Here is a 20,674-nt window from a genome sequence, read left to right on the forward strand (position 1 = left end):
AGCTAACATTTCACGTATTTCCATCTATTGATTTGTATTTTCAGGCAGATGATACTGACTGGTTGTGTAGCATTTGCACGTCATGTTGGACCAACACGTGTAGAAGCTGAACTTTTGCCACAATGTTGGGAACAGGTAATTACCTTTGTTGAGGTTTTATTTATTATTTTATCTCGTAAATTATTTAAATGAGGTATAATAATTATTTGTCTTTTTATCACTGAATAATTTTTCATGGCTTTTCAAGACAAGGTAATTATCCTGAGTTCTTGACCTTATGAGTTCATTTGTAAAAATATACCAATATTATATAAATTAAACACTAAAAATATTTTTCTAACATAATTAGATTTACATATATAAAGTTATATTGATTTTCTTGTAGCCTGAATAATGATATTGTCATTCAGAATAAATAAAACTCACATATCTCATAAGTATGTAGAAAAAAATAGAAAAGTGGAGTAAATTATGAATAGTAAGGCCTCTTACATAGAATTTTATATTTATAATTAAACCTTTTCTTACTAATTTTGAAGTTGTACATTTTAGTCCAAAGTGAAATCTGATGTTTCCAATACTTAGTAGAATTCAAATGCATTATATTTTAGCCTTAATGTCTATATTAATTATGTGATTATGATATGGATGGGTTCAACATAATGGTGTTGGGTTCTCACTATATCCATCTCTTCTTAAAGAAAGTTTTTGCTTTGTATTTTTAAATTTATAAAATTAATCATCAACAAGGACAAAAAATCAAACATACAAAATACCAAGTGTTTTTCTCATTTCAAAATCATTAGCATTAACACAACATAGCCAAATCAATTAATGATCAACTGACAAAAAATGCATTTGCATTTTTCCTTTTCCAAGTCTGTGAGCAATTCTGCTTCCTTAGACTTTTTTTCCCTTTGTAGATAAATAATAGATAGATACATACATAAGAGTCATTATGGACACAAACCTGGTTCTGATCTTTCTTTACATGATTTTCTTTGAGGTCTAAAGAAAATAATATTTGTAGTTGTGAGACTTCTCTGTAATCTAAAAACCTCTTTCATTTCTTAAACTTGAGCCTTATTATCTAATATTATTCACCATTGTCCCTTAGGTCCACCTTTATAAATAAGTCATCAAATGTCATTTTATATTTTGACTTCATTTGGAGGTTCGTGTTTAATGCTTAATTGAATTTCTTTACCCCCTTATCTTCTACATCTTCCTCATATTCTGCACATATTAGCCTGTAAACCACACTTAAATTCATAAGTCTTTTTACTTAGGTTTATCTGTAAAATGAGATAAACAATAATCACTTGAAATTCTTTCTTGTTACCTTTTGGTATACAATGAATCCAGTGCTATCAACTCTTGTTCTTTTACAAAGAGAACCTATGAACCGTGTTTCCATTTAGCTTCAATTTTCTTATGTCCACGAGATTCTTTCATAGAAGAAATTTGAGGTGATTGATTGCTTCCAGTAAATTAGACAAGGATCTCACATTGAAAGTACTCAATTAATGTTTAAAGATTTGTCTCATCCTTAATACCTACTCCCTTTTTTTTTTCACTCTTGACAGGAGAAGCAAAGAGGCAACTACTGAGAGTTATTTTCTATTTTGTATTTTCCTTAGTTTTATGAGTTTCTAATGCCAAAAAATTTTTCACCTCGCAATATGTCTATTAGCAATAGACCTTTCCACATTTAGCTAGTGTGGTCCTTTGATAGCAGACACAGTTTGACCCTGGGGATCTTATTCTTAAAAAAACAAAAAATAAAAAACTCCTAAGCAAACAACCCCCAAATCCTCAGCATTTCCTAAAATGTTTATTAACAGTACTTTCTTTGTAAGGACAATACTACATTTCTCCATTTACTAAGGCAGCTGTGGGAGTGAATAAATCCTAGTTCCATTCCCAGTTTTGTTAAACTCCTTAATCTCTAATTTAAGAATGTCTAATAATCCAAACTTCTTTCTAGTTCCTAAGTTCTGTGATTGTACGAAGTGTCATTATAATTTCCTCTTGCATCCAATCTCTTTCTTACAATTTTAAAAAATGAGTTCTTTCTCCTTAGGCCTCCTTACCACTTCATAATCCAGCAGTGGGAAAGTCTTAACCCACTCAAGAGTGAAAAATACAAATTTCAATGAGATATAAAATAACCAACATACAAAGAAAGTTCAATTACCACTATATCTCATAAAGCATTATGTGTAAATTCTGTACAGCACAATAATTTAAAATTAAGCTTAGCCATATATCATAAATTTTACTAACATGTAACTAAAAGGCTTTCAATGAAGGTTAATCACTCATTGTTTTCTTCCCTTGCATTTTCTTATTCTAGATTAATCACAAATATCCAGAGAGACGACTTCTGGTGGCTGAATCCTGTGGAGCCCTAGCACCTTACCTTCCTGTAAGAATTTTTATTTTTATTTTTCTTAACAGATCTCCCTCCTTTGGTATCACCATAAACCAGTGATTTACAAGTGTTTTAAACATATAATTTGTTGTGGATTCTGATCCTGAATCCTTTAGGGCCTCTTGTTTTGGGAAAAGAAGAAAATGGCAACAACACCAAGAGCTATGATCAAAGAAGCACAAAAGTGCAACTTTCAACAAGGGCTGAAACACAAAGGGTAGCAGTGCTAAGTCAGTCTGGAAGTTCAATTAATTAAAATCTCCAAGAATTCTGTTTAACTCAGATTTTATTATACCATTATTTAATATTAGAGCAAAGACATGGTTCAAAGAAATTAAATCAAAATTTAAAATAATCTGGGTTGAGTCTCAGTTTAGCTTATTCTATTATAGGACAGGCTAAGTACAACACAGATCTCTTTTAACATTCAGAAAATAATGTATCCCTGTACAGTCTCCTGGTTAGGAGGTAAATCTAAAGAAATCTCTTTTTTTTTTTTTTTTAAGAGAGAAACAGTCATAAGATGTCTAATATTAGTCTCTAAACCCTCTGTTTGAAAGAGACAAGCTTGGTGCTCCAGGGATAGCAGCTTTACCAACCTCTAAATGGAAATAGGTATGGAAAGCTGTTACTGTGGCAAACCATTAGGTAACATAGTGGCGTAGAAACTTTAGGATCAAAATTGTGAGGAATAAATCAATCCTCTTTTCAGTAATCCTCAGGAACTCAACATCGATGTGACAAAAGGTTCTTTTATTTCCTTCTCGTGAGGAGGCACCCTAGTGTGCAGCTAATGGGTGCCCCGAATGGAGGCTCACAGGCCCCATTTTATCCCCTAGTCCCTAGCACAAATAGACCCTTTTTCATCATTAATTAATTATTCAAGGGTTACAATCTACCAGCAAAGACTAGCTAATTGGGACCTAATTGAGACCAGTTGGACCTAATTGAGACCAGCTCAGGCTCCTAGAACCATGTAATTTCATTTGCTGGAGGGGGAAGAAAGGATCTGAGACATTTGTCCTACAAGCAGGTCAGGAGGAGCATGATTACCTGTTATATCCTCATTGAGAGGAGACAACTACCCATTTTCCCACAGAAATGTAGGTAAGTTCCCACATAAGAGCTTATAAGGAATGAGAACAATTACATTGGCTTAGACTGGAAATAAAAGTAATTCCTTTTGTTTTTATTGTAGAGGAAAGCATTTCTAATAACTAAAAATTCTAATGATGTTCCAAATTTTGTATAATTCTACCTAAGTATTCTGTTTGTATAAAACTCTAAACGATTAGATCAAGGGTTCTGAGAAGTAGTCCACTGGCTTCATGAAACTACCAAATGTATACCTGATCTAATGAACTTCAGTATATATATCTTACCACTCATTAAATCATGGTATATTTCTGCAGAAGCTCACTATGATCCTGTGGTGCTACAAACCAGGCCTAGCAAATATAAATAAATGAATGAATGAAAGAAACTAAAACCGAGTAGAAATTCAAACATTTTAGTAATTGGCCAAAATCTTAATAATAATGACGAGTAATATGTCATGGTGGCTAGAGGAGCTATCCTTTAAAGCAGTAAGATCTCCATTCAAATTTTACCCCTTAAAAATGTTAGCTTTGTGACCCTGAAAAAGTCATTAATTGAAAGGAGTGTCCATCCTTTGTTCCCTACACCAGTGAACTCATAGGTCCATATCTCCAACAAATTAGTAATAATCTTGGTAATGCATAGAATAAAATTGTATTGGTGATTCCTTTTCCTGAAATGGCATGAAAAATAGTGGATATCACAAGATATTTCAATATTGTTAGAATCAGCATCTAGTTTTTAAAAAAATAAATAAACCTAGAATATCAAGGCGTATTCTGATTTCTGGCTGCCAAAACTTAAAGCAATAGCTATAGTTTATCTAATAAGAAGTATTTCAATATTTACACTTGTTCTCCCATCATGTCTGTATTTGGAGAAGAGAGGATTTTGATGTGAAACAAGACATGATTCCATTAGTTTAAGAACCTTTTTTTTTTTTCAATTAACAAAAATGTGTTTCCTCCTTCCCTCTCCTGCCCAAGAAAAAAAGAAAAAACCTTTTCAGCAATTTTGCATAGCCAAGCAAAACAACTTTCTACACTATTCATGTCATTCTGAACTCCCAGTTCCATTGCCTCTCTCTCAGGAGGTAGGCATCATAGGTTCTCTGGAATTTAGATCCGAGTTCTTAGGTGTTTCCAAATGCAGCTTAGAGGCTTCGAGAATTGCCAGTGTTATATAACCAGTATGCTTTAGAGGTAAAACTTGAGTCTAGGCCTTCCTGACTCCCAAGTCAGCTTTCTCTATGCTAGGCCATGCCATAGCTGTTTCTAGTGATTGTATTTTTAAATCTTTACTTTATCTCCTATTTTATCAGAAAAAAAGAGGAGAATCTTTATTATTTCCTGGTAATTTGCATACCTGAAACAAGAGGTTGGTAAAGCTGCTATCCCTGGAGCACCAAGCTTGTCTCTTTCAAACAGAGGGTTTAGAGACTAATATTAGACGTCTTATGACTGTTTCTCTCTTACAAAAAAAAAAAAAGAGATTTCTTTAGATTTACCTCCTAACCAGGAGACTGTACAGGGATACATTATTTTCTGAATGTTAAAAGAGATCTGTGTTGTACTTAGCCTGTCCTATAATAGAATAAGACAGTTTCTTCCAGAGTAGTAGGATAATAATATATTCAAATATTTTACTTGTCCTTGACATAATAGTAACAAGCATTCTGAAGCAACTGCTTCCCATTTACAGCAGTGAGCATTAATTTTCCTTTCCTTTATTACCTTTGTCTATAAGTGTGTTACAGTAATATTGGAAAATTATAAAAATTAGTGTGATGTTTAAAATCTAATGTGTGATCACCTTATCTGCCCCCCCCACTGTGTGTGTGGGGGGAGAACTAGCTAAGTTTACTGATAAATTCGGCAACAATTTAGGCTTTTAAGCATTTATTAAAGTATATAAGGGGTTAGCAAAGAGAGACAGAGAAAGCTGCCTTCACCAGCTATCCATACTTCCAAAGAGAACACGTGAAGTTCTGAAAGTTAGGAGATCTATCTCCTCTGCCTGCCCCTGCCACCACATGCTTGTTCCCACAAGAAAGAGAGCGATCCTCAGTCCATTCTAGTGGAAGCTTCCTGCGGGACCAGAAGAGGGGCGGTCCCCACATACAGCTCCAAACTAATTGGCTGGTCTATTGATTGACATGACTTACAGGCCGTCTATGAATAGATGTAACTTCCTGATGCCAGGCAGCTTCTGGATGATAGTCACATGCTTTCTTTTCAGGGGGGGCGTTGCCCTGGTTGTCGCAATGTCTTTCTCAGCAGGGGGTGGCACCCTGATACTCACACTAGTCACCTACTATACCACATTTAGAAAATACTGTAGTTGTACAAAAATATCTGTCTATATGGATGGTAAGATGTTATTCAAGGAGGAAAAAAACTTCAGCCAGTGCAGTCAGAGTTTTCAGCTCTATAAATATGTATGATTGGGCATAAGTGTCAAGAATATGCTTATTTTTACTTTCAGAAAGAGATCCGTAGCTCCCTGGTTCTCTCCATGTTACAGCAGATGCTAATGGAAGATAAAGCAGATTTGGTACGAGAAGCTGTCATCAAAAGCCTTGGTATTATTATGGGATACATTGATGATCCAGACAAATACCAACAGGTATACTTTCAGGTTAAAAATTATTTTCTTTGGTCATTATGAAAGCTTTTTCCAAATATCATATAAAACATCTATGGAATGTTCAATTTAATCTTTATTTTTAATCAGTATAAAACATAATTTTAACTTTCTTTTTTCTCTTATCAAACTTTGTGCTCATCTATTTTTGACAGGGTTTTGAACTTCTGCTCTCAGCCTTGGGAGATCCCTCAGAAAGAGTAGTTAGTGCAACACATCAAGTATTTTTACCTGCCTATGCTGCTTGGACTACAGAGCTTGGAAATTTACAGTCTCATCTTATTCCTACACTGCTAAATAAGATTGAAAAACTTCTCAGGGTAGGTGATTCCATTGCTTAACATTTTATGGAAGCTTAATATATAATAAAGAACATGTTAGAAGAGTGAAACATTCCAGTAAACTAAAAGTTAACTGCCAGGTGACATTTCTACTCCAGGCTTTGGACTTAGAGAAATACCTTAAGAAAGGCTGCTACATCGAGGTGAGAAGACCATTTATGGGTTAAGTTCACCTATTGAGCAGCAACCATCTGTTTAAAAACAAATATACATTCAGTTCTCCTCAGTAAACTGACTGATCTAGTCATCTTCTCAGCTCTTCTTTAACTGTTCACTTCCCAAATTACATTTCTGTATCATTTGTTAGGTTTTCTTACTAGAATGGAAGTTTATACTTGGACATTGTGAAATGACTGGTTTCTAACCCTGTTTGACAAAGATACTACACCTTTCACTTCTCTAGATTACTATTTTAATGCAGTATTTTATTTCCTCACTTTTAAAATTTCATTTCTTCACAGGAACTGAAAAGTTAACTGAAATTAATTTCTGCTCCATTTTTTACATCAAGATTTCTAGAATACCTTAAAAACTGACATAATGAGTTCCTTTACATTTAAATAGTTTAATTAGTAAGCATTAATCTATTCCCATTACTAATAGATTAGAGGTTGGGCTGTCCTAAATCCATAAAGAATAATTTTTCTCTCTTCCTCCTTTATACCTTGCTGAACTCAAGGAGCAATAAAGGATAAGTTAGTCCTTTGTTGGGTTAAGGAAAGTGTGTTCCCATCATCATCGTAACTCATATGTATAGAGTGCATTACACTTTTCATACAACAACCCTTGTGAACTAGATAATAGTGATATTATATTTTTTAATAGTGATATTATTAATCCCATTTCCCAGCCGAGAATTCTGAGGCTCAGCAGGTTGTGACTGCCTATGTAACTAGTGTCAGCAACTTGAACTGGGATTAAAAATCAGGTTTTCCAATTCCAACATTGTTCTCTCCTCCGTGTCATGTTGTAGAATTAGACAGGGGAAATTACATTGAATACATATCTAAAATGTAGACTATATATTTTTTTAATTATTTGAAACCTATGTAAACTTTTATTAAATGTCATCTCATCATGAATAATTGGAGGTAACCATATCTAGGCTTCTGTTTTCAAAATTATACTTGCCTTCCAAAAATATCACTTTTTTAAAAATAAAAGTAAAGTTCAGGTGAAGTACATTTTTTTTTAAATCCTAGCAACTGGTAACTTTAGAACATTTTTATTTTTGTCTCATACTAAGAGGTGATTCCATGTTCAGATTTTTGCCTCTGGAAAACTAATTTACTACATTCAGGACAGTAGGATGTCATCTTTTGCTTGAGTTATTCTTGCTTTTATATTTATAGTACAATTATGATTTTATAAACTTTCATACATAATCCTTTAGACCAAGTAGTTGTGAACAGTTTCTTTCATGGACAGTGATTCTGTTCTTTCAGGGTCTTATATCTCCTTATATAACACGGCTTACTTTTTTCCCCACTTTCTCCTTTTTTTCTGGTGTCTGTGGTTCCTCTTCTTAAAACTTTTCTCCACATTTGAGTACAATGCTGGCAAATAGTATGTGTCAACAAATTGATAGGTAATCAATAAGAAAAGGAGACTGTTTTGATTAAGTTTAGCAGTCACAAGATACTCCTTTGACCTGCCTCAAATTCTGTTGCATGAATTGTGGAATTTCAAAAAATGAGAGCCCCACAAATTTCCTTTAAGATATTAGAAGCTACTTGATACTGCTTCCCTAAGCAAAGAATGGCTTTATTGCTTTTATAACACTTCATGCTTTGACACAGTAGATGAAAGCTTCATGAGTATTTTTATTTGGGAACTATAGTGTAGACTTGTTAATATGTTCCATTTGCGAGGTGATTTCAGAAAACTAAAATTAGCGTTCTTGTGTTTCAGGAAGGAGAGCACGGGCTGGATGAACATAAGCTTCACATGTATCTTTCCGCCTTGCAGTCCTTGATTCCTTCACTATTCGCATTGGTGCTACAGAATGCACCCTTCTCAAGCAAGGCCAAGCTCCATGGCGAAGTGCCACAAATAGAAGGTATCGAACTGACTAAATTTTTGGAAGAAGAAACTTAATATCTCATGGAACTATTGTTTAAATACTCCAAGAATCACACTTGTGAATTTTTTTTTCTTAGTGTATGAGTGTGTGATTCTGGTGACCATAATTTATGTGGCATGTAAAGTTGATGTCTTCACCATGTATAGATAAGACTCTAATTTTTTTTTTCAGATTTCTTTTTATTTTTTCACACAGTTACCATTACACCACTAAAATAGACTTGTTTTTCCAGTTGCACAGTTAGTTCCCTTCCATTAATATATGAGTCTGAAAAAAAAAAATCATTTGATTTCTCTTGGTGCCAACTTTGAGAGGCTCAGTAATTACTTCTTTCTTTCTCTGTTCTTCCCCAGCCTATACCTTCTTATTTTCGGTAAGGGATGGGGGGAAGGGGGGGAATGTTATTAACTGTTATGCTATATGACTGAGTAGGTGCATAAATATATTGGTCATAGGAGTTTCCAGAGGTTTCCTCCCTCCCCTGACCCCCAAAATAATATAGTTTAGTTGAAACACATTTTAAAACTTCAAAAGATTTCATCAGAATGGATACTTCCTCTACAGATGTAGGTCCTAATTCACCTTTATTAGACAGTTTCATTTATTTCTGTTTCTCCAAATGTGGCTATTCACTGAGCCTCTTGAAGTCTCACCAGTTTGATCTAGAACCTTTCAAAGTTTGTACTCAGCTTATATAGCCATCCAGGATGATCTCCATGCAATAAAAAAAAAAAAATGTATTGGAGTGAAACTTTATTCAAAGGTTACGAAGTACCTGAAGTGAAAAATAGAACCTTTAGAACTTTTTCACTGCTATACAAAGGAACTCCAGGTCACTCAGAGACTATGCCATGTTGGCCGCCCCTCTGAACCTCTCCTTTGATTGGATAACTGCTAGAGCTACAGAGGTGTAGGGTCTCTCAGATCTTCCCAAATGAGTGCACAGTAAAGTTCATTCACACTCCACCCCTCAAATCTGTTGCTGAATTGGATATATGAGAGATGGGTAATAAGAGTCCCTCTCTCATCTCCCCCCAAAAGAGGGTGGGTGGGTGTTGCGTGGGTGTGTGTTTATTTTAGTTACATAAAGGCTACTTTTTAATAATGTTATGTTAGAGATAAGGGGCTAAAATTCTAGCTATGTCTAAAATCTGAATGGTCACCTTAAATTAGAAGCTTTAACAAGAGTTGACTTTTAAGTATTTATTAAAGTGCATCAGAAGTCAGTGAGGAGAGAGAGAGGTAAAAATCTAACTATCTCTAAGAGATCCCAGCATCCAACCCTCCAAACCAAGGTTAGGAACCCCAAAAGGCCAACGCTTCAGCGGCTTTTCCCCGAAGCCTCTTGAGAAACTGGAAACAGGGCCATCCACACACACACAGCTCCAAGCTAATTGGCTGGTAGCCCTGATTGACAGGTCCCACGGGTGGTTCTATAATGTAACTTCTGGACTCTGGGTAACTTCCAGATGCTAAAGTCACATGGTTTCTCCTCATGATGGAGCTTCCCTGCAATATCTCTCCCAGCAGGGGGTGTCATTCCAATTCTCACAGAGAAGAACAATAGTTGCAGTTGACCTAAAGAGAACAAGAATCACTTTCAGACCTCTCATGTACTCCCAATTTTGATGCATTGAAATATATGCATTAAAATTTCTCATTCAATATATAAATTTCTTTCATTCAACAAATATTTGTAGTAGTAAGGATTGAGACTACCTTTGTTCTTGAATTTTCTTTGGCTAAGTATTAATAATATGGAATGTCAATATATTCAATACTGTCCAGACAATCAATAAAGAGCCACCCAAAGACCATTTACCTAAAGGCTAATGTTTACATAAATGCCAAATTTATTTTGTTTATTGTTTACTCAGACCTATTGTTTAGTGTGGGTACCTCATTCCAATGTAGACTAAACATGACATATGTCACCATGTGGATAAAATTCATTTTATAAAGTTATGTCTGTAGTTATACCCAAAAGAGATTATAATCTGCAGAAATTCCCATTTTCAATTTTAAAGTTGATGTTTACAATAGGAAATGGAGTGTCTAGCACTGAAAGAAGTTAATGGAGGTGTCTTTTCCCCTTGGAAAAGGATAAAATCTAATCCCCAGAGTTAGTATTCAGATCCATCTTTCCCATATGATTTTTTTGGGGGCTTTTCTTATTTCCAGTAACCAGGTTCCCTCGGCCTGTGTCACCTCTTCAGGATGTGGCCACCATCATTGGGAGTCGTGAGCAATTAGCAGTGCTGCTACAACTTTATGACTATCAACTGGAGCACGAGGGCACAACAGGCTGGGAGAGCTTACTCTGGGTGGTGAACCAGCTGTAAGTTTACCTGTTTCCACTTCTGTATGACTTCAGCATGTCGTAATTATTTTAGCCAAGTTTCAACACATTCTTCCCCTTCTTCCCCACCCCCCACCCCAAGAAACCTTATTCCAGAAAGCGGTGAAATCTACTTGTCTGGGTCCGTTCATTTCCCCTCCCCTTGGCTAAAGAAGTAAAATGAGTAAATTGTTCTGAAGTGAAGTAGATAATCATGAACCAAAGAACAACCTGAAAATCATAGACTAGAAATCACCTATTTGAGTGACTTTATTTTGGGCAAATATTTGAACAATTTTTAAACAGACTGTTATTTAGTTTCCCACTACAGACAATTATATTTTTCAGGACCCTTATCTACAGTCATCACTAATATAAAGTCCTACATATTTAATAGAAACTATAGTAAATTTTCCTCTCTTTTTAAAAAATTAAACATCTTAAAGTGCTTCAAGCTCTGCAAAAATCAAACACATAAAAAGGAATTTTTTTAGACCCAGATGATTAAAAAGTTAGTATTTTTACCCATTAAAGCATGCCCTTCCAAATATTGTTTATTAATTTCTTGAAAATACAATGTGATGTTAAGTGAAACAAGATTGGGGGGGGGGGGCAGTTATGGTCATAAAACCAATGTCCTAATTGGCTGATCAATGATTCCATTGATCATTCAAAGGATTGTTGTTATATTACCACACCAGTAGGCACTCTGATTAATTTTTCTAGTAGTGCTTATACATGAACCTTGAATTCATTGGAACCACAGTGAACTGGTTAATTTACACTCATCTATCAAAATAAATGGTACAAGAGGCTTATGGAATGGGTAGGCATTGAATAGCTTGCAGTCTTCATCTGTGGAGGGAATACCTAACATTGATGACATCACAGATCCATTTGGGTACTTGAGTCATGGTTTCATATTAACTATTAGTAAATGATGTAGACATGATTCCAAGGTACATTTAAATGGTCCAGGACTGAACAAGGCACTTTCCCTTTCATTGTGCTGTAAGAAGTAAAATTGAGGAGAGGTGGGGCAGAATGTAGAGGTACTAGTTATTGTGTACTATATTTCATCCCAAATGATAACAGGGAAGCAGAGTGATTTATAATATGTGTTTGTTTTTTCCCTTTTCCTTTCCATATTCAGGTTACCACAACTCATAGAAATAGTTGGTAAAATCAATGTTGCTTCCACTGCCTGTGTCCATGAATTCTCCAGATTTTTCTGGCGCCTGTGCCGGACATTTGGGAAAATATTTACAAACACTAAGGTGATAACATACTTTCCATGAATTCTAGCTACAGAGAAGTAGATGAGCCTTTTATTAGATTTCTCTGTTAATGTATTATCATATATTTTTATAGAAAAATAAAATGTTTTATATGTCTATCCTAAAATGATTTAGTTCAATCTCAGTTTATATTCCAGACCTAGGAATAGGTGATACCCTGATTTTCCAGGTATTGGAGTACCCAAACTAAAGTAACCAGACACAGGTTTTTGAGATGATACTGATATAATACCCTTAGGTACAAAAAAAGAAGTTAATACAGGAACTATTTATTGAAAATTCTATGGTTGTAACTTGGATATGTTTATGTACCGTGATAGCTTTAAATAGAAGCTTTTCATTGTAATAGGGTCTGCCTTTGATTTCAGTGGAGACAAATATTGGTGTCAGTACAGACTTAATATCACATACTAGTTTTGCTGTCATTGCTGCTTATCAAGTAAGGTTTTTTTAGATATTAAAATCAAATTCCCTTAGCTCCTAAGTCCTAACCTAATATAAATAATTCCATTTATCTTATAGTACCCTTTTTTTTTTTTTTGCGGGGCAGTGAGGGTTAAGTGACTTGCCCAGGCTCACACAGCTTATAAGTGTCAAGTATCTGAATCTGGATTTGAACTCAGGTCCTCCTGAATCCAGGGCCAGTGCTTTATCCACTGCACCACCTAGTTGCCCCCTTTATAGTACTTTTAAAGAAATTGTTTTGAACCAACCACCATTGTGCTGATAGAAAACTGGCCCTAGGATCAGAAAGCACTGGGTTCTCTAACACATACTGGCTGTGACCTGGGCAAATCACTTAACCTCTCAGTGCCACAAGCAGCTCTCAAAACCTAAGTTACAGAGCAATTGAAGATATGGATGTGTGGAGGGAATACACCCCATGAAAGTTCCCTTATGCCAATAATTTCATATCTGATCGAAAAAGAAATACAGAATTAGCTTAAACTAAATTTTACATATTGAAAATAATAAAAATTTAAGTGATGAATTTCATTCTGAAATTCAGATCAGTTCATTACTATCAAACAGACTTTTAAAGGAAAGCATTATAGTATAGTGGAAAGAGCCGCTTAATTTATTGAGGACTCAGTTTCTTCATCTGTAAAAATCCTTGTAAACTCTTAAAATTTTGTGATTGAAACTTTTATAATTGTCTAGAATCTTGGATTATTAAAATGATCTAATCCATCTTTCTACCCAAGTGATGAATCATAGTTAAACTGTCCTAGACAAGTGAATGATTTTTCAAAATTTCTGAAGGAGCTCACCATTTTAATATTTAACAACTTTCATCGAGTTCTTGATATTCAGAATTTGGGTTTGGGTAGTTTGGATCGGCTAGATTGTTAAGCCAACTTAGAGTCATCCCTATTCTTATCTCAATTCTGATTACCACAAGTGCCTGAACCCCCTATTATCACCATTACCTCCAGACACTTGTACTCAGCACTCAGCCCAAATGCCCATCTTCTTGTCCCACAATTGTGGCTCCGGATTAGACCTCTTATGCTGACTTTGGCGGTGTTGCTCCTCTGTTTTCTACCCATCCCAACCTGAAACATTCACTTCTTTGTTATGAGTCTAGCAGGCACAAGAAAATATGTTGGTTAGAAAAGGTATTCTGAATAGTTTTTTTGAGTTGTTGGGGTTTTTTTTTTTTAACCTCCTCAGAAGTAACTGAATGGAATTAAAGTTACTTAAGAAGGAATTAGAATACCTTTTGGATTTACTTTGTTCTTTCATTTATTTCTCTCCTTTTTATCTACCTATTCTAACAGTTATACCTCTCAAAGTACTGCCTAATTAGAGTTGTTCTTTTTTTTTTTATTCTGGTTTCATTGAAGATTTCTTTTCACTACAACTAGTCTCTCTAGTAGTCTCTACTTCATCTTTTTGGGATCATTTGCTATTGTATTCTCATTTTCAATTTTGACAGTGTTCTGTACCTCTTGAGATGCCTTCTCTCTTAGAGTCTGCCTGTGTTATTATTCCTATCATTTTTTTAGACCTTTCTGAAGCCCTCTTTCCTAGTACAAAAAGTGTAGCCTGATTTTGCTTGTCATTTCCTTCTAGCACTCTTCTAGAGATATATTAAGAATTCTGAAATTGTGTTCATTTTCTTTGAAGCTTCTCCCATACCTTATACCACCCTTTTCTTTGTTAAAATTATGTCCATTTTCATAATTCTTTATTGCTTCTTCTGTAAAATGATAAATTCAGAAATATAATAGATTGGTAAATTAGTTTAGTTAAGTAATTAGTTGAATGAAAAAAGTGTCAGAAGTCCAGACCTATAGCACAGTGTTTTTATATAGTAAGTATTTAATAAATATTAGTTGAAATGAATTAAGTTCAGCACTGTGCCAATTTTTTGCATTTCCTTTTAGGTCAGTATCATAAATACTTCTCACCTTCCTAAGAACTGTGTAAAATAATTTCAAAATATGACCACTTTGCTTTTTTCTTATGTCCTTTAAAAAAAAAACTACATTTTCCCCATAAGCTGCTAGTAAGCTAGGTTGTCCTTATCCTGTAGTTATATTTTGAAGGTAAATAATAGCATGTTTAATTTTGTATTTAGTAATTTGACTGGCAAAATACTTTCCTCAAAAAACTATTAGCGGGTAGTTCAGGTATTATCTCCATTTTACTGAAGTGAAAGCTTAAGCCTTTAGTCACAAATTTAAAAAGTATCAGCTATCAATCACTTTCAAAAGCCAAATTCACTATATTAATTTCTTAAAGAAAAAGCCAAGACTTCCTGTGTAACTTTCTCTTGTTAACCTGTGTAGATAATTTTTCACATTTGTAAAAGTAAAAAGTGAAAACAAGGATTTCCAGAAAATGCTTCTACTAAACTTATTTATCAAAATACATTTTAGCAGAATTTCTATAAATTTTTGAACTTTTAAAATACATACTTAGAAATCCTGGATAAAATGAATGCTTCTTTTCAATATAAATGAAATTAACTCAAATAATTTGTTTATTTCACTTTATGCCTAGATGAAAAATCAAAGTATTAGAATCTGCAGTGTCTTGAAAAGTTTGAGACCTAAGACTTCCTCTTCCTGGAGGAGCTGATTTAAATGCCCAGTAAAATTCTTGTCTGGAGTAATTTCTGCTAATTTTAGACCCATGTACAGAATGGTTTGTTTCTATTCAAGACCAATGTAGATAGCTTTACAGAAAGAGCCTGTAGCAAGTGTACAAGTGTTGAGGAAATTCAGTCACATCACATACAGTGTCAGCTGACAAGGACTGTGTTTTTTAGCATCTACATAAGAAGTCATTTGTAACTCTTAGGAAAATAAATGAGAGCCCTCTTGTCAAAGAAGGACCAAAAATAAAATGGGTGGGATCAGTGTAATCTGAGTTGGCTACATGATTGGAGCCAGTATCATGTAGAGGAAAGGGGGAAGGGGTCTTAGGTTTAAGTCTAGGTTCTGTTACTAATTAACAGCATGACCTAGAGAGCTCCTTTGGTCCTCAGTTTATTCTTCTGTAAGAGGAAAATGTAGGGAAGATAATCTTTAAAACCAATTCCAACTTTAGTACACTATGACTAAATATCTACATTATATTAAAACATTTCCCTTAACTTCTATGTCAAAGCTGAATTATTTATTGAATCTCATTTAAAATTTCTAGAAATTGTTATTAAAATTTTGTTAGGACAGGCAAAAAGATAAGTGCCAATTTTTAAGTTTTTGAAATAAATATATTATTTAGGAATTCTATGTTTTGTTCTATTTTAAAGGAACAAATCAAATGAATTTTAGTTTGTTTTAGAAATCCGATTGCTTTGGTCATCTCATAACTGGCATTTTAGTTTCTGATAAATCCATATTTATTTTCTCTATTTTTTTCCCAAGATTCTGTTTGCAGTTTTCCCATGCCTCTAAATTTTAAAATAATGTAAATTTCTCATCAGTAATTTAAACTAATGTTTCATAAACAAGCGGTAAATTTATATTTTCAATCCATTAAATCTGACATTTGGGGGATCTTTTTTAAACTTAGGTAAAACCTCAATTCCAGGAGATTCTAAGATTGTCTGAAGAAAATGTTGGTGAGTTCAATTTTTTGAAATATTGATATTAATGTCTTTTAGAATGTAGTAATTAAATATTATACATAGTTTATTAATGGGAAAATTATGGTGTAGGGTTCTTTTTCAAAACTCTTTGTCAGTTACCTCTGTAAGTACTATGAGTTGGGACCAGACCCTCAAGAGACATTTTAGGGTTGAGGGGATGTAGTGGAAGAATAAAAAGGTACTGAGGTGTTACTATGCACAGTTCAGAGGAAAAGTTCAGGATTATCTAAAGGTTTCCCTCATGGAGTGAGTATAGGACACTAGAAAGTAGACAGGGACTTGCTGTAAAGTGTAAATGAAGAGAATGTTTAATGGAGAATGAGAGGGAAAGAAAAATAACTGAGAAAAATCAGATGTGTGCAGAAAAGGGGGATGGGCGTGGCCTACTTTGGGTCTCTTTCTGTCTATGTGATGATTGTAGTGTTCTTGGTGTTGGTACTAGTTTGGGTGAATCCTGGCATGATTACAACATCCCCACACAAGTGCATTGTGTTTCCTTGCAAAATCTAAGCAGTCTAAAATACCACATCCACTTTACCTGAATTATATCAGCTGAGTTATGCTGGTGGTTCCTCTTGGTGGAGAAGTCCATCTCCATATGGGGGGGATACTCCCTGTGAATTTGACCTCAGATGTCTTTAAACTTTATTAAAGGGAAATTTATTTAATAACGCTATTTGGCTTAATAACCTGTTTTTCTATCCTTGTCTATTTTGGTAGTCACAAGCCACAAATAGGATGAGGGACAGGGAGGTGGGGGGAGCGGAAGAGAAAGGAGAGGAGAGGAGAGGAGTGTGGGGGTGAGTTCTAAAAACACTTTTTAAGTGTCCGCTGTGTATCAGATGTGAAGTTTAAGATATAATTCCTGCCATTATGGAGCTCACATTCTGAGGTGAATATGGCATACAAATGATTGTAGTACAAAATATGCTAGTGTGACATCCCAGTAGGAATGTTCCATAAGCGGTTGGGGGTGGCAGTCTGGAGCTCAGGTGAGAGATGGGGCTAAAATTATAAATTTGGGAGTTGCCAGCCTAGCTGAAGCTATGATAGCAAATAAGATTTAGGTTATCTGTGTCATTTTCCCATAATTCTTCCATTTCTGATATATTAAACTTTGGATTTACCCTCTTTGATGAGAATCCATCTTTCCATCTCTTAGTTTCCCTAACTATTCCCAGTCATCCTCTTAGTCCTCACTAGAATTTCAGTCCTTTTACCATTCTATGTTTTTCCCCATCTGTCATCTCTTGTGTGGACTCAATGTTTATCCTTTTCAGGGTTGATCCTAGGGAGGCAGCTAGGTGGCATGGTGGATAGGGTGCTGTGCTTGTAAGTTTTCAGCTCAAATCCTGCCTCAGGTGTTTACTAGCTGTGTGACTCTGGACAAGCCACTTAACCTCTCTCACCCTCAATTTCCTTCTCTGTAAAATAAGACAGTAATGCCACCAACCTCACAGGGTTATTGTGAGGATCAAATGAGATCAAACATGTAAAATTCTTTGTAGACTTTAAAGTATATTTAATGCTACTACTATCTTTATTAGTTAAACAGTTGAATTATGTACTCAGATCACTTGACCTCTTGCCCTGCTACCCTTCACAATTTCCAAGTCCTCAATACCCTTATTCTCATCATCAGCATTTTCTGTTCCTACTTTCACGTGGTGAATACTGCTGTTCAGAGTCCGTTACAGATTCATGGCACCTAATCTCATGCAAGCTCTTACTACATCAGACTTCCTTCATCGACTGCTTCAGACCTCCTCCTTATTCCCCCTTACACCAGTTTAATCCACCTCTCAATAGTTCATGTTATTCGACTTTATTGAGAAAATTCAGCTTTCTCTCCTGGGACTAACTGGTTGTCTCTATTCCACATCTCAAAACTCCTCTACATCTTCACTGATGCTCTTATTCCAGTCTCAGAGGAAGAGGCAGTTCTTCTTACAAAGGCTAGTTCCTCTATACTCGTGCCTTCAGTCCCATCCTTAACTCTCTCTTTTGGAAAGTTCTTTAATCAGTCATTGCATCCCATCCTACCACATTCCCCATAAACAAGCTTATTATCTACTACTCAGTTATTACCCACTACTACTCAAAAACATGTCCATATCTTTCATATCACAAAAATCCTTCATTATATCCTGACACCCCTTTAAGCTAATGTTTTATAATCCTCTTCATTTTCACTGCCAGAACTTTTAAGAAGTCATCTGTTCACACACTCTTTCCACTTCCCTACCAACCACTCACTTCTCAACACTTTGAAATCTGATACATTTCACAATATGGAAACTGTTCTGTTAAGGTGAGCAACAGTCTCTTAACTGTTAAACCCAATAACTTTTTTTTGTCCTCTTCTTCAGCCTCTGCAGCATTTGGCACTGTCCTTTTCTCCTAAATAATCTCTCTTCCCTTGAATTCCAAGAAACTACTTTCTCTTGGTTTTCCTAGCTATCTGACCATTTCTCTTTTGCTGTATTGTCATCTATCTCATCATCCGTGAGCTTCATTATCCCTCCAATCCTCTGTTTTGAGTCTTATTTCTTCCCTCTCTACATTCTCTACCCTGATCCCCTCATTACCTCCCATGGCCTCCCCCAAAAGTCCTACTATATGGAGTCCTTTTGTCTTGTGAACTTCAGTCCCCTATCCTTAGCCACCTACCAGATATCTTAACCTGGGTGTATTAGCACCTCAAATGCAACCTGTTCAGAAGATAACAAATTATCATCTCACAGACTTCCAACCCTTCTCCAAACTTCCTTATTTCTGTTGATGATGCCACCTTCTTCCCAGTCTTCCAGAGTCATAACACTGGAGTTATCTTGGACATGTTTGATTTCCTCACCCCTCATATTCAAGTCTCAATATCTCTTTAATCTATTCCCTTCTTTCTGCCCACATGGCTACTACCTTAGTTTAGGCCTTCATCACCTCTTTCCTTTTCTATTGTAACCTCATTGTTTAGCCCCTAATTCATCTTTCATCTGCCTTCTTACAATCCATCCTCCCACACAGCTGCCAAAATAATCTTCCTAAGACAAAAGCATGACCATGTCATTCCCATATTCAAAAACCTTTTTAGACTCCTAGTTGTTTCTGAGAAAAATACAAATTTCTCAACCTGAAATTTATTGTCCTCCATAAACTAGCTTCAGTCTACTTTCCCTTTCATGTACTTAACATTCCAGTTATACTGAACTACTGGTTTATTCCCTTAATTTAGCATTCCATCTCCTTTGATTGATGCAAATTTGTGACTGCAAGCTGTCCCTCATAAAGTGTGTTCCTTCTCTATCTCTGCCTCACAGATTCTTAAATATCTTTAATATGCTTCCTCTATGAAACCATCTTTGTTCACTCCATTTGTTAGTCCTCTCCCTTCTCAAATCATTGGGGTATTTCTTGTTTGTATATAATATGTATGTATATAGTAGAGTATATTGTACATTATAATGTCAAAGTCTTCAGGGGATTTTTTTTTATTCTCTATTCTCAGAGCCTAGCAGAGTGCTTTAAACATAGTAAGTACTTGGTACATGGAGTTTGGGTTTTGGTTTTTTAAGATAACCAGGGGAGAGGATATTACCAGAACAGGGAAGCAGAGAAGTTGAAAGGCCACACTGAACCAAGAGTAAGAAGACCAGGATTCAAGTCCTGGCTATGCTGTTAACACTAGCTGGGCCAGTCACAATGCCTTGTAGCCTCACTTTAGTCGTTTGTAAAATGAGGGAAGTAACAGCTCCTACTTACTTCATGGGGTGATTGTTAAGATTAAATAGCATGTGTTATTTATAACTGTAATGTAAACTATTGTTATATTTGTTGTTTTACCTCCCTTTTCTCATTGCAAGTTTCCTTGTAAGAAACCTAGGCTTATCTTCAAAAGAAAAACTGGTTGTGTTTTTTTAAAGTCATGCAAAACATTTCCATATTAGCCATGGTGTGTGTGTGTGTGTGTGTGTGTGTGTGTGTGTGTGTGTGTGCGCGCGCGCACACACAAGCAAGAAAAACAAAAAGAAAAAATATTCTTCGATATGCACTCAGAGTTCATCACTTCTCTCTGGTTGTGGATAGCATTTTTTTTCTTATGTCGTTTGAAAATGTCTTGGGTCATCATACTGCTCAGAGCATCTAAGTCTTTTAGCTAAGTCTTTCACAGTTGTTCATCATTACAATATTGTTGTCACTGTGTACTTTTTTCTCTGGTTGCTCACTTCACTTTGTATCAGTTCATATAAGTCTTCCTAGATTTTTCTGAAACTATTCCCCTCATTTCTTATAGCACAATAGTATTCCATCACAGTCATATACCACAACTTGTTTATTCC

General features: G+C 35.2%; 1 protein-coding gene across 4 annotated transcripts in view; it reads left to right on the top strand.

Annotated features, from left to right (window-relative positions):
• RELCH (RAB11 binding and LisH domain, coiled-coil and HEAT repeat containing) overlaps window positions 1-20,674 on the top strand; it is a 142,680-nt gene that overhangs the window by 80,080 nt on the left and 41,926 nt on the right. For all 4 annotated transcript variants that reach the window (XM_043994389.1, XM_043994417.1, XM_043994408.1 and 1 more), the window contains 8 exons: window positions 45-135; window positions 2,357-2,428; window positions 6,017-6,157; window positions 6,331-6,495; window positions 8,428-8,575; window positions 10,781-10,937; window positions 12,091-12,214; window positions 16,262-16,310. In XM_043994389.1, coding sequence (XP_043850324.1) covers window positions 45-135; window positions 2,357-2,428; window positions 6,017-6,157; window positions 6,331-6,495; window positions 8,428-8,575; window positions 10,781-10,937; window positions 12,091-12,214; window positions 16,262-16,310 — 947 coding nt within the window. The remainder of the gene's footprint in view (window positions 1-44; window positions 136-2,356; window positions 2,429-6,016; window positions 6,158-6,330; window positions 6,496-8,427; window positions 8,576-10,780; window positions 10,938-12,090; window positions 12,215-16,261; window positions 16,311-20,674) is intronic.

Source organism: Dromiciops gliroides, chromosome 1 (genome assembly GCF_019393635.1).
Source record: "Dromiciops gliroides isolate mDroGli1 chromosome 1, mDroGli1.pri, whole genome shotgun sequence".
NCBI classification, from domain to species: domain Eukaryota; kingdom Metazoa; phylum Chordata; class Mammalia; order Microbiotheria; family Microbiotheriidae; genus Dromiciops; species Dromiciops gliroides.